Source organism: Lemur catta, chromosome 23 (genome assembly GCF_020740605.2).
Source record: "Lemur catta isolate mLemCat1 chromosome 23, mLemCat1.pri, whole genome shotgun sequence".
NCBI classification, from domain to species: Eukaryota; Metazoa; Chordata; class Mammalia; order Primates; family Lemuridae; genus Lemur; species Lemur catta.
The window spans coordinates 27,110,982-27,126,507 of record NC_059150.1 but is presented as its reverse complement, the minus strand read 5'-3'; the positions used below and the strand labels follow the sequence as shown (position 1 = coordinate 27,126,507).

Sequence of the window (15,526 nt, the reverse complement as noted above, 5' to 3'; positions counted from 1 at the left end):
AAGAAAATAAGGTATTGAGGTCTCCAACAAGGAGTAATTTAAGTGTATTTTGCATATACAACATTCTTACTGGCATAAAATTTACATACAGTGAAATATGCAAACAGATGAGTTTTGCTAAATGTATACCCAGTGTAAGCACCATTTCAATCAAGATAAAGAACACCTCCCTCAACCCAGAAAGTTTCCTTATCCACTTTTCAGTCCATCATCAACCCCCTTCTCCCAGTAGATAACCACTGTTCTGCTATCACCACAGATTAGTTTTGCCTGTTTTGGGAATTCCTATACAAAGAATCATAAAGGATGTATTCTTTTACACCTGACTTTTTTCATTCAATTTCATGTTTCTGATAATCATGCATGCCGTGGGGCATATCAGTAGTTCATTTTTTTTTATTGCTGAGTAGAATTCTACTGTAGGAATACACTATTCTCCTGCTGGTGGGCGTTTCAGTGTGTGTCAATCCATTTGGGATGCTATAACAAAAATACCACATGCTGGGTGGCTTATAAACAACAGAAATTTTTTCTCACAATTCTGAAGGCTGCGAAGTGCAAGATCAAGATGCTGACAGCTCTGGTGTCTAGTGAAGCCCCACTTCCTGTTTCACAGACAACTGTCTTTTCATTGTGTCCTCACATGGCAGAAGGGCCAAGGGAGCTCTCCAGGGTCTCTCCCATAATCCCATTCACTAATTCCACTCATGAGGGCGGAGTCCTCACGACCTACTCATCTCCCAAAGGTCCTATCCTAACATTGATGATTAGGTTCTAATATAAATTGGAGGGTGGGGGGGGGCAACAAACATTCAGTCTATAGCAGGGAAATTCCAAAATTTGGGTTATTAAAAATAAAGCTAATGTAAACATTTCTGTATAAGAGCTTTTGTGAACATATGCTTTCATTTTGCTTACAAAAACATCTTTGAGTGGAACTGTTGGAACACAGGGTGTGTGTAACTTTATAAGACACTGCCAGAAAGTTTCCCAAAGCAGCTGTACCATTTTATACTCTAACTAAAAATGTATGAGAGTCCCAGTTTTTTGAATGTGTCTTTCTAATGAGTTATGAAGCAGTATCTCATCATGATTTGAATTTTTTATTTCCTCAAAGACTAATGATACTGAGCATCTTTTCATGTCCTATTGGCCATTTGTATACCTTCTTTTGTGAAGTGTCTTTTGCTTACTTTTAATTGGACTGCCTTTTTAATATTGATATGTAGGAGTTCTTTGCAAATTCTCTACATAAATCTTTTGTTAGAAACACGCAATCAAAATATTTTCTCCCAATATGTAGTTGGCCTTTCCATCTTCTTAGTGGTGTCTTTCAACAAGCAGAAGTTTTAAATTTTACTGAATTCTAATTTATCTTTCTTTTTTCTCTTATTTAGTTCATCCTTGAAAAAAAAATTTGTACATCCCAAGGTCACAAAGACATTCTCCTATGTTTTCTTTCAGAATCTTTACAGTTTTAGCTTTTAAGTTTGGCTATATGATCTATCCTAAATGTCATGTATGGTGTTAGGTAATGGTTGAGAATCACCCCCCCACACCCATCGGTTTATCCACTTGTTCCAGTACCATTTGTTGGTATGATTTTTCATTTCTCAACTGAACTGCCTCGACATCTCTGTGAAAAATACTGCAGGTCCATTTCTGCATTCTCCATTGTTTTTATTCATCTACTTGTCTATATTTACATCATTATCACAATGTGTTGATTACTGCAACTTGATAGTATGTCTTGAAATCAGTTTAAGTCCTCCATAATAACTGTTTGTTTCAATACTAAATCAGTGTATCTTTCTGAAGACATTTTAAACTACATTTAAACTCATATATATACCACCTATGCACACATCTCAGAAGAACTGATGAAACTCTGAACTGCCATCACCATTTTATCCACGTGCAGATAATAAAAACGATGTCAGGACAGCCACCTAGCCACAGCAACTCTAAGATACATCAATTACAAGACCCATTCCAATTTCAAACATATTAAATCATGAAAAATAACAGTGTATCTCAGAATCAACAAAGTATACAATGCTCTAGCTAACTGAAGAGTGTGACTAAAGTGCCATATACTACGGCACTATCAATTCAGCTACTTTAGGTCAATTATCAATGTATCCTGTTCCATTACAACTCTACTCTCAGCTTAGACACACCACCTAATAGTGAAGGCCAGATGGAATAGATTTAGGATGCAAAAGAGCATGAAAATTAATCTTATCAAGTACTGCCCAGACTTGGGTCTTAAATAACACACAGTAGTACTTTACGCCCATGCCTCCTCTTGCATAAGAAGTTCGAACAAATCAGTTCTGGTCTATCAATACAAACACAGCTGTCAAGTTTATAAGGTGGTACCTGAAGGGACAATGCATCTGACATTCAAGTAAGATGAGTATGATAATTTTGGTTTTTTAACTTATCTAACTTTAAATATATCTCTATGGATGTATTTAGACATTTAAATTCTAAATTTAAGCCATATTTGTTTCACTATGAATTTATCTTCTTTATTCAAAGTAGAATTCAATTTTTTATAATTTTATAGCAGTTTTTATTTTATTTTGGTAATTTACAAAATTTGTCATCTCTCTGCTAGACTTCAGGTTTCTTTAGGGCAGAGCCAGTCATTCAGATATATGGCACTCATACCAACTAGCATGCTGCTTTACATTTAGCATCCTCAAATACTGGTTGAACTGAAAAATCAGTCTGAAAGACTGATTTAGATAAAACACATGATATTCCTGAGACTTCCATTCAGGATTATTACAATTATCTTTTTATATACATTTTTTAAAAAGATTTAAGGAGCAATGGCATGACTCAACACTAACAAATTATGATCTTTAAAAACTATGTCTTTTATTCTGCTTCTGGTATGATAATGTAGCAGACTCCTAAGTAACTAGAAGAAAACTTCCAAAGAAAATGAAAAATTGTAAAGTATAAAAAACATCTCAATACTATCCAAAGCAATTTATAGATTCAATGCAATCGCTATCAAAATACCAATGACATTCTTCACAGATATAGAAAAAAAAAATCCAAAAATTTATATGGAACCACAAAAAAACGATGAATAAACAAAGCAATCCTGAGCAAAATGAACAAAGCTGGAGGCATTGCACTACCTGACAGCAAAATATACTAAAAGCTATAGTAACCAAAACAGGATGGTACTGGCAACGAACAGAATCAAGGAACAGAATAGAGAACCTAGAACTAAATCCATGCATCCACAATCAACTCATTTTGAGAAAGGCAACAAGAACATATATTTAGCAAAGGACAGGGTCTGCGATAAATGGTGCTGGGAAAACTGAATAACAATATGCAATAAGAATAAGAATGAAACTAGAGCCCTATCTCTCACCAAATAAAAAAAAATCAAAGCAAAGTGGGTTAAAGACCTAAATCTAAGACCTGAAACTACTAGAAGAAACACTGGGGAAACGAAACACTCCAGGACATTGGTCTAGACAAAGTTTTTTTGAATAAGACCTAGAAAGTATAGGCAACAAAAGCAAAAGTAGACAAATGGGATTATACCAAGCTAAAAAGTTTCTGCACAGCTAAGGAAACAATCAACAAAGTGAAGAGACAACCTACAGAATGGGAGAAAATATTCATAAACTATGCATTGAACAAGGGGTTAACAACCAGAATACATAAGGACTCCAACAACTCAACAGGAAAAAACAATCTGATTGAAAAATGGGTAAAAGATCTTAATGGACATTTTTTAGAAGAGAACATACAAATGGCCAACCAGTATATGGAAAAATGCCCAATATCACTAATCATATAGAAAGGAAAAAAGGAAAAAAAAAATAGAGAGAAAGAAAAAAAACACATCTTACAAGCATCTCTGAGCTAGCTAGCAAGAAGTAAAGAATCTTTGTGCCAAAGATGGAGTAAGGAGGGGGACCCAAAGAAGAAAGAAGAACACTGCTGGCTGCTATCCATGGAAGGCATTTGCCAATTAAACTTGAGCTTTCTTTTTTACTATATTTCACTGGGGTCCTGGAACAGAAAACAAAGTCCAAATTCTGGTCAAGGTAGGGATGCTAAAAGAGTTCCCCTCCCTCATAAAGTTGAGTCTCAGGGGTTAAGTTCAATATAATGGTAAAGTAGAAATAATGTCATTGCTCAACCTCTTTCCTCCCCTACTCCTAACCCCTACCCTGGCAACTGCAAGTAAAAACAAATGTCTCAAAACTGTAAAATGGACCTCATTCAAATTTGCAGCAAGAACAACAGTATCTAGATGTTAAAAACCTCAAACAGAGAATTTAATTTAAATTGATGCTAGACTGGTAATGCTCCCAGATGCTTAGCAGACACAAATACAAATATTCTTTGGTGTCCTCTCACACTGACTCAGAGTTAAAAGAATTTCCACAGGAAGAAATTCCAAGAAAAATTAACAGTAAATGAGTAAATGAACACAATGAAAAATAAACACAATGAACACAACAGTAAAATGAACAGTAAAAAACAAAACACAGAAGGAAACAAAGTATCATGAACGAAACATTCAAAAGAAAACAAAACTAAAGACTGCAAATGCTGCAAATATTAAAGATCAATGCTTATAAAACAATCTTGCAAATATATACAGGGAAAAACAAATTATGATAACAGACCAAAGATTTGAAAAAGAAACTAAGCAGAGCCACTAAAACTGAAAAATAAGATAACTGAAGTTTAAGAGATTAAAGCATGACCGAAGAAAGACAACTGTAAGTTAAACCTAAAGAAATGATCAAAAATGCAGGCAATGGAGAAAGAAAGAGATGGAAAATAGAATCATTTAAAAAACAAGGAAGACATAATAGAATGAAAAGTATATCTCATTTAAGTTCCAGAAAGAGAAGAAAGAGAAAAGGGGGGATGGGGAACAGAAGGAATATCGAAAGAGATTAAGGGCTAACGCTTTCAGAACTGATGAAAAACACCAATACACAGATTTAATTCTAACAAATCCCAAGTAGAACACATTAAAAAAAAGTCACATATAGCTATACCAGATAAAATGATCTTTAAAGTAACCACACAGAGTAGATTTCCTTCATAGGACTGATTTACCACACTAATAGCTAACTTTCAACAGGAAACTAGAAGACAGTGCAGTAATATCTTCAATGTGCTGAGGGAAAAAAAAATAAGAAAGTGCCATATTCTTTTTCAAAGTGGCTGTATCATTTTGCATTGCCTATGGCTGTTGAGAACAAGAACTATTCTCAGCCCATGAGAAATGCCAGTAATTTTCCTGCCCACTTCTTTCACAGTGGTTTGTTTCCCAGGCCTCAAGTAGTTTTTTCACGTGCATGTGCTGAACAACATTTAGAGGGTGCAGGAGGAACCCCTCTGTCAGCTTCTGAGCACTCCCCATGCACAATCTGTCTGCCCTCTGCGGAACTCTGCCTGTGAGGCAGCCGCCACAGCCAGAACCAGGAAGTTGCATCCAATCGGTTATTTTAAATAACCTCACAGTCCCACTAAACTTCTCTCATGATCATGTTTATCGATGTAATGGGTATTTTTTTAATACTTCCATAATATAAGCTTAATTTTATTATTCAGGATGTTAAAGATTAAGCTGGGTTTTATTTTGTTTTGTTTCATTTACTTACTGAAAGGTTAGAAAACTAAAGAATCCTCAATTTTACATAAAACCAAATAGAATCTACGCCAACTTGAGCTATGGGTTACAGCCAGTGCTATAATTGTGTGGAGGAGATTTCAATTATGCATTAATTACATAGTAAAGCTTCCAGATAACTCAAACTGTAGAGATGTCAGCTGCAATGAGGTGTTAAACAATGGAGTGTTTTAAACTTGGAAGAAAAATTAGGCATGGTCTATCCTAAGAATGTGCTCTGTTTAATTGTTTGGCTTCTCTGTAGTAAATAAGTAAAGTTAAAGAGAACAACACTAAAACTTACTTTGTGATTTCTTTGCACTATTTACTATCTTCTAGTTAAGATAATATTTAAATATTAGATTTATAATACATTCGTATGTGCACTGCAAAGGTTCTGGAGAGTGATTACGCATAGAATTTCTTTTTTATCATTTCACAAAGTTACTGGGAAATTTTTTGTAACCAGCCAAACACATTTTATAAAAAATATAAAGAGATACCAATTATTAAAATTTGTGAGAACTAGATCATATCAATTCACAAATCATAAAAGTGAGTTAGAAGGAGCCTTAAAGATCACCATACTCAAATACAGTAAATGCAAAAATCCAATACCAAGTGTAATGAAGCTTCATGGGAACTGAAATCAAGTCCCAGGTGTATGGCTACTATGTAACAAAAAAGGAATTTCAAGTTGGAGATAAATGCATTTAATTAATTCACAGGTTGCACAAACACACAAATTATGAATTTCAGGTACACAAGTCTCCTATTCTCCAATTTTCTCAATGTGTTTCTCCCCTCCTTTTTTTTCTCAAGCATTTACTTAATACTCATTATTAGGCAAACTGTTTTAAACAATGTAGCTACAACTAACAACAAAACAAGCCCTGTCTGTGAGGAAATCATAATTTAGTTGGAAAGGCTGGTGATAGATTGCAAGACACAGAAACTATCATAAAACCAAAAAAACAGAAAAAAATGCATCTATTTCACAGATTATAAAATAAAGTATATTGATTAAAAGGTGGAATGCCTGTACAAAACTGAAACAATTTTTTAAAATAAAGCATTCCACTTTGGAGTGACTCAGACACTTTTAATTATATTATCAAATCTTTTTCAAGGACCAAAATTATTGTATTTCTTATGCATACAGTTGTAGATCACTTGAAGAATCTCATCATGTGGCACAGGCTATCAAAAGACTCATATCTGCCAGAATACTAGAACTTTACTATAAAAGCCTAATATAAAAATTTCTTCTTTCCATAATATCAATTGAAAATGTTCACTGACTATTTTGTGATTTGAAAGTACTTTTAAAAAAATCTTAATGTATGAATATACTTGTACATGCCAGGCTACCTAGATTTTATGAAGAAAGCTATTTAAGTTAGAGGCACTTAAAACTGAACTCTGTATTTAAAAGAACCTGAAATCAGCAAGTATTGCAACTTATTCTGTTTCTGATTTTTCATCAGTCATAAGTTACTTAAAAGCAGTATGATTTTCTTTCTTAAAGAATTGTCACTCTTACTCTATTGAGGAAAAAAAGCCAAAGCACTCACATTCTTCTTTTAGATATTAATTATGTTACTAAATAAAAGTATTTTTCTAGTTACCATTAAAAATATTTAATAAGAAATTTTCAACAGGAAACCAGATTACAAAATATTATAATTATCCTAATACTGAATTTAGGCCTTGAATTTTGTACAAGAGTTTGTTTTGCTCTTTATTGTTATCACACAATTATCAGAGCCAGAATAAAACTCAAATTTTTAATTCTGAATGTTTGTTAGGTCTCTCTGCTGTCCAAATGATAAGACTACTAAATTGGTCATCAGAAAACCTGGATTTATTTCCTGCCCTGCAACTAACTAGCAGAGTTAAAAGGTTCAAATAGCCTTTGAGGTTCTTTTATCTGTTGGTATTTTCATTCAAGAGAAAGAGCGGATCAAGCTAAATGTATTATATATCCTTTTTAGTTCTCAAATTGTAGAAAATAATAAATTTCAAGTATTTCTTTAGATTATGAAAAATCACTATCATGTACATTCTCACCAATACTACATAATCCGTGAGAGGAACTAGGTAAAGCTTTTAATGGCTGATAACTGTTGAGGTTCAATTTGATTTTGAACTCATCTTCAGGATGTGATTCAAGTTTGTAAAAAGTCAAAGGACACAGTATTTTTCACTTTGAACAATAAGGCATAAAACTGTTACAGGGGAGGAGCCAGAGATCACCCCCAATCCCTCTTGTAGTTCTTAAGTGTGCTCTTCAGCTGGATATAGAAACCAAATTGACAGCCGGCAGATTAACAAGAGAAAAGCATATACATTTCATTAGTTTTACATGTGCATGGGGATCTTCCAAGAAAGTGAAGTACAAAGAAATTACCAAGCAAGACGCTTTTATATTTTTTAGACAAAGAGAAATAAATATGACAAGAAATGATAGGATAAAGAAAATCTGGCTAGGGCAGTAAAATTTTCTACCAGAGTCATGAGGAGATACACGGGGGTGATGGGGGAATGTAAAGCAGGTGGAAGACAAGGGTTATTTCATTAAGTATGTTTATTTAGGTCCACTGTGCCCTCAATTCCTGGTGATAAGGGTTCTTTTCTCACCCCAGTATGGAAAGGGGACCTCCCATCCTGAGCAATCCTTTTCACTGACTGCATACAGGAAGAAACAGGTCAGCTTACCCTTTTTCTTTTTAATTTCAAAATATTAAGGGAGTACAAATGATTTTGTTGCATGGATAGCTTTTATAATGCTTAAGTCAGGGCTCTGAGTGTGCCCATCATCTCAACAGTGTTCACTGTACTTGATATGTTGTTTTTTAACCCCTCCCCTCCTCCCCCACCCCCCATTCTTGATGTCCTATGATCTTTACAACTCTTTGTGCCCATGTGTGCCCATCCATTAGCTCCCAATTGTTAGAGAGTACGTGTGGTGTCTGTTTTTCCATTCCTGAGATATTTCACTTAGGATAATGGTCTCCAATTCCATCCAAGTTGCTGCAAAAGATACCTCATTCCCTTTTATGGCTGAGTAGTACTCCATGGTGTATATATACACACCACATTTTCTTAATCCACTCATGTATTGATGGTGCGGCACTTAGGTTGATTACACATCTTTACAACTGTGAACTACGCTGCAATAAACATTCAAGCGCAGCAGGTGTCTTTTTGATAAAATGACCTCTTTTCCTTTGGGTAGATATCCAGTAGTGGGACTGCTGGTAAGTCTACACTTACTTCTTTGAGGAATCTCCATACTGTTTTCCACAGAGGTTGTACTAATCTGCAGTCTCACCAACAGCATATAAGTGTTCCTTTCTCTCTGCATCCACACCAGCATCTACTGTATTTGACTTTTTAACAATGGCCATTCTGACAGGGGTGATATCTCATTCTGGTTTTAATTTTCATTTCCCTGATGATCAGTGATGTTGAGCACTTCATGAGTTTGTTGGCCATTTGTCTATGTTCTTCTGAAAAACTTCTATTCATATCTTTTGCCCACTTTTTAATGAGCCTGTGTTTTTTTTCTTGCTAATTTGTATGAGTTCTTTGTAGATTCTAAATATTAGCCCTTTATCAGATGTATCATTTGCAAATATTTTCTCCCATTCTGGGAGGGTATCTATTAACTCTACTGATTATTTCCTTAGCTATGCAGAAACATTTTAATTTAATCAAGTCCTGTTTGTTTATTTTTGTTGTTGTTTTATTTGCCTTTGGGGTCTTAGCCATAAATTCTTTGCCTAAGCTGAAGTCTAAGAAAGCATTTCCTACATTGTCTTCTAGAATTTTTATGTTTTCGTGCCTTACATTTAAGTCTCTTATATAAAATAATCACCATGGTCAAGTGGGATTCAACCCTGGGATGCAAGGATGGTTCAACATGTGCAAATCAATAAATGCAATTCACCACATAAACAGAACCAAAACCATATGATCATCTCAAAAGATGCAAAAAAAGCATTCGATAAAATACAGCAACCTTTCATGTTAAAAATCCTCAACAACCTAGGCATAGAAGGAACATACCTCAAGATTATAAAAGCCATATATAATAAACCCATAACCAATATCATACTCAATGAGGAAGAGTAGAAAGCATTCCCTCTAAGAAGTGAACAACCCAAGGGTGGCCACAGTCACCACTTTTATTCACAACAGTACTGGAAGTCCTGGCCAGAGTAATCAGGCAGGAGAAAGAAATAAAGGATATCCAAATCTGGAAAGAGGAAGCCAAACTATTGCTTTTCACTGACGATATGATCTTGTATCTAGAAAACCCCAAAGACTCCACTGAAAGACTCCTAGAATTGATAAATCCAGCAAAGTCTCAGGTTACAAAATTAATATACACAAATCAGTAGCATTTCTATATGCTAATAACAATCAAGCTAAGAGTCAAATCAAAGACTCAATACAATTCATAATAGCTACAAAGAAAATAAAATACTTTGGAATTTACTTAACCAAGGAGGTGAAAGATCTCTACAAGGAGAATTATACAACACTGAAGAAAGAAATCACAGATGACGCAAACGAATGGAAAAACATCTTGTGGATTGGAAGAATCATCATTGTTAAAATGTCCATACTGCCCAAAGTGATGTACAGATTCAATCCAACTCCCACCAAAATACCAACATCATATTTCACAGATGTAGAAAAAATAATTCTATGCTTCATTTGGAACCAAAAAAGAGCCTGAATAACCAAAACAATCTTAAGCAAAACAAACAAATCTGGAGGCATCACATTATCTGACTTCAAATTATACTGTAAGGTTAAAGTAACCAAAACAGCATGGTACTGGTATAAAAGTAGAGACATAGACCAAAGGAACAGAATAGAGAACCCAGATATAAAACCATCTACCTAAAACCAACTGATCTTTGACAAAGCAGACAACATACATTGGGGAAGCGAAGCACTATTCAACAAATGGTGCTGGGAAAACTGGATAGCCACATGCAGAAAAATGAAATGGGACTCACTCTCTCTCGCCATATACAAAAATTAATTCAGCTCAGCCGTTCTGAAACTACAATTTTTCCAATGTTTTCAACTCAAAATAATCAATATACCTATCTGGCATATTTTGGGATGGTGTGTCCTTTGCTCCTTCACTGGGTTTTATACTAAGTGCTGGAACAAATTTTATTTCTCATCAGCTGCAAGTAGAAACTCCTAACATATCAACACTATTATGATGTGAGCTCCTAGAAGGTTGGGCTTGTGGTATATTTATCTACATAGCAGTTTGCTTTTTAGTTATTGCTCTATAGATCTAGTTTGTTGAATGAACAAACTCAACATACACAGCAATCTCCCCAAGTGAGTGTTATCACTAAAATCATCTGAATCTTTCTCACAGCTGAAGCAACAGCATGAATGATTAAAGATTAAAATTTATTTCTAATGTTGGATGTACCCCAAACTCAAACCATCTATTTATAGCCAAGTAGGCAAATATTTTATGAAATATTCTATATTTTTAATTCTCCTCAGGTACAACTCAAACAATTATGGAATAGGACTTAAGAAATTTGCTGTTGTCTTAACAGATTAATGCACATTTGGCAGATTAATAACTTACTATTAAAATAGGTTAAATGTATCTTATAAACTTCCAATTCCAATAATACAGTGTACCAGATAGCATAAAATCCTCCAACTATAAACACCTAGAAATGCTAAATACAATATAACACACACATGAAATGAATAGCTGAGCTAGAACAAAAATAGTCAAGGGTTACAAAGGAAGAAAAAGTGACAACCAATCAAGCACACTTGTGTTGTAGGGGAGGAAAGTATACGTATTTTTGAGGACTGGTTCTTCACCACCCACACAGGGAAAGGACACAAAGCTACAACTAGAACCCACAGAACAGTCACACAATCGATGAAAGGATAAACTTGGGGAAAAATTGTTTCTATTCAAGTGACAGGGAAGCACATCCATCTTTATCGGGCTCTGGAGTAGGGCAAGAAAAAGGGTTTCTGATTAATTTGTCAGCCAAGGGCCAACTCCAATATCCTTCACTTCTGACATGAACTTGAATTTATACTATCCTAGTGGACCAGAAACCCTCAAGCTGATCTTTAACACAAAAATCAACTTAAGGCTTGGGATATTCTTGGAGCATGTGGCAAAAGCAATCACAAAATTACTCCAGAAGGTCATGCCTTCCATCCAGGATTTCTTCAAATAAAACCATGTTAAGAGTAGTAAGCAACAGGCCAAACTCATAACACACCAGAATTAAATGACCAGATACATGACACAACCAGACAATTTGACAATTTCTATTTAATAAGAAGTACCATAAGAAAGTATCAAAACAGTATTAAAATACTGTAGCAGAGGCCGGGTGCAGTGGCTCACGCCTGTAATCCTAGCACTCTGGGAGGCCGAGGCGGGAGGATCGCTCAAGGTCAGGAGTTCAAGACCAGCCTGAGCAAGAGTGAGACTCCGTCTCTACTAAAAAATAGAAAGAAATGACCTGGACAGCTAAAATTATATATATAGTAAAAAATTACTTGGGCATGGTGGCGCATGCCTGTAGTCCCAGCTACTCGGGAGGCTGAGGCAGAAGGATTGCTTAAGCCCAGGCGTTTGAGGTTGCTATGAGCTTGATGCCATGACACTCTAGCCCGGACAACAGGGCAAGACTCTGTCTCAAAAAAAAAAAAAAAAATACTATAGCAGAATACTGTTAACCCCTTTTCTCCAACTAGGGATTCACAGCACCTCTCTTATCCCCCAAAACACTGTGTTACTAATATAATTTTGAGTTCTTCCATTTTCTTTCCCCTATTCAATGAAAAACATTCTGACAGAAGGAATTATCTAAAAACCCTGTATCAGCCAGCAGTGTTTAACACATTGCCACACTAGGAAAAAAAATTTTTTTCCTTGGGGCCACGGTGTTTTATTATAAAAATAAAATAAAACTTTCAAAAACAAAACAATCCTTTCTAATATAATGAAAAATTTGTTATTTTTTATTGTTTTCTGTGAGTTATATAGTTCTCATGGCTCCCAAGGTAAAGAAACTTGTAAGGTACATACGCTTCACAAGGCCCCGGGCTCGTAACTAGCCTGGGTTAAATATGACTGACAGGGCAGTTAACGCGCCAACTGAATGTGTAAAGTATTTACTTGTTTTAATAATCTGTATGACTGAAAAAAAAATCTATTTGAAAAAACCGCTTGTAATGTTGGGTTTAAAAAACTTGACAGGATTCTGAAAATCACTTCACCGTGGCTCATTTTAAAATTTGCTAATGTATATATCACTGAAAATTGTTTAAAACAATTTTAACATTTCTATTTTTCTTCCGTAAACAACCACCAATCCAGGAAGTAGTGTAATTTCTAATAGTCATAATCTGTGCACCTACTCATATTCATTAATATAAGGAGAAATGCTGCTGGAAAACATATGTAAACCACTTAAATTTTAAGTCTGAAACTGGTTGGGGAAAGGAAAGATTTATTTTTATGCCCATCACTGTGGCACTTGTTTATTAGAACAATTGAGCACAAGTCCAACTGTATTCATTTTAAAAAGGAAATGGGGAAGGAATAGAGACATTAAAAATTTCAAAAAGTTAAGCATCTGGAAGTTTTAATGTAGAGTATAGGTTTCATTTTCACTTTTTTAACTTTTACTTTTAATTAGGTTAAATAATTATGCCTCCACCCACTCACCTTCTCCTCCTAGGGAATATGTCAAATATACAGAAAGAACCTGAATTTGTTTTATAAACTCCTCAAACTCTTCAGGAAAAAAGAAAACCAAAAAGGTTCACATTAAAATTAATACAATGGTACCCTTTTCATTAAGATATTAGCCAGAAGTTTTTGTAATTTCCCCTACAGGATCTAGATATAAAATAATGTACTGTTTTGAAAAATTATACTTCAGACTATCTGTAAAGCCTATAGCACAGAAACTAAAATTTTGTTTTCTGTAAATAGGTAATGCTGACTTAGTAACTACTACTCCTCAATGATATCTCAAAGTCCTATGAAAACAGGTTAGTAAATTACTTACTTCAGGTCCTGTAGAAGGTCTTTTGCATTAAGCATGGTTATTAAAGAGGTGGTAGCTGCGGGAATTATGATAATGGGTGTTCGTGATCCTGTAAAGACAAAATTTTATAGGTAGCAAATATATTATTATTAAACGGAATTACACTTACTTTCCTTACTAAAAGTTAAAAGTTTAGAAATTGTAACTTTTAATTCTTTTGAGCTAAAAAATATTTTAAGCCACAGTGATATTAAAAACATTTAATAATAAGTGTAGCTTGAACACTGACTAATCAGAATGGATACCATGCACAAACATTTGATATAGCTACAAAAACATAATAACAGCCCTGGTTTTGCAATCTAGTTCATCCATATTTACTTTATAAAGACAGTTTAAAATCACATGCACAGCCTCACCTTTCTTCTGATTTGGGGGAGGTCTTGCTTGAGAAACTATAAAGAGGGGGGAAAAATCACAATTGAATGTTAAAAACCATATTCTTATTTTCCAACTTACAAATAAGACCAAAAATTATTTGTCACATGACTAGTTGTAAAATAGAAAAACATAACTGTAATCTTCTCAAATAATAATTTCTCTACTTCACAAAAATGTTAAAATGTATAATTATTCAACAAGCTGTAGTCACAATGAAAGTGGATATACCATATTCCCCCGTTATTTCGGTTTCATTTCTGCAGTTTCAGTTACCTGCAGTCCTCCGTGGTATGAAAATATTACATGGAAAATTCCAGAAACAAACAATTCATAAGATTTAAACTGCATGCTTTTCGGAGTAGCGTGATGAAATGTTGCCCTGGGATGTGAATGTTCCCTTTGTCCAGCTCACTGTGGTGCTATATGCCACAATCCTTTAGTCACTTAGCAGTTATCTTGGTTATTCAGATCAACTGTCCCAGTTTTGCAGTGCTTGTGTTCAAGTAGCTCTTATTTTACTTAAGAATGGCCCCAAAGTGCAAAGTAATGATGATGACAATTCAGATATGCCACTGCCAAAGACAAGCCACAAAGTGCTTCTTTTAAGTGAAAAGGTGAAAGTTCTCAATTTCATAAGGAAAGAAAAAAAATCATATGCTAAGGTGGCTAAGATCTAGGATAAGAATGAATCTTCTATCTCCATAAACTTGTGCAAAAGAAAAAGAAATTCATGCTAGTTTTGCTGTTGCACCTCAAACTGTAAACATTATGGCCACAGTGCGTGATAAGTGCTTAGCTGAGATGGAAAAGACATTAAATTTGTAGGTGGAAGATATAAATAGAAATGTGTTCTGACTGACTGAAATCAGGGTTTGGTAACAGGGGTCTTGGAATCTAACCCCTACAGATAACGGCAGACCACTGAGTATCTATGTTCATGGATATTCAAGTCTAACTAAAAAAGAAAACAAATAATTTCATCATAGACTTATTACCACTGTAATAAAGGTAAAAACAGAATACTACAAGAGCAAATAACACAGTGCGGGAGGAATGTGTTTAACCATTTTGGAGGAAAGAGAAAGAAGTTAATAGAAACTAAGACCTAGAATAAATATTTCTTATATTTTTCTCTCTTTTAAAAATTCGTTTTTGTATTTTATTAGGAAAGAAGGAGTGCATTAAAGATAATAAGTCAGATATATATTATCTGGAAATCACTGTATCATTTATTGTGATCATGTTATAAAAACGCAAATATTGAGCCAGGCACAGTGGCTCATGCTAATCCTAGCATTTTGGGAAGCCAAAGTGGGAAGATCACCTGAGACCA

The 15,526-nt window shown here is 34.6% G+C and overlaps 1 protein-coding gene across 1 annotated transcript in view; it reads right to left on the bottom strand.

Annotated features, from left to right (window-relative positions):
• Window positions 1–15,526, bottom strand: part of CDC73 (cell division cycle 73) — a 127,578-nt gene that overhangs the window by 21,343 nt on the left and 90,709 nt on the right. The window contains exons 12-13 of the mRNA XM_045536353.1: window positions 14,172–14,207; window positions 13,774–13,861 (exon numbers count right to left, since the gene is read on the bottom strand). Coding sequence (XP_045392309.1) covers window positions 13,774–13,861; window positions 14,172–14,207 — 124 coding nt within the window. The remainder of the gene's footprint in view (window positions 1–13,773; window positions 13,862–14,171; window positions 14,208–15,526) is intronic.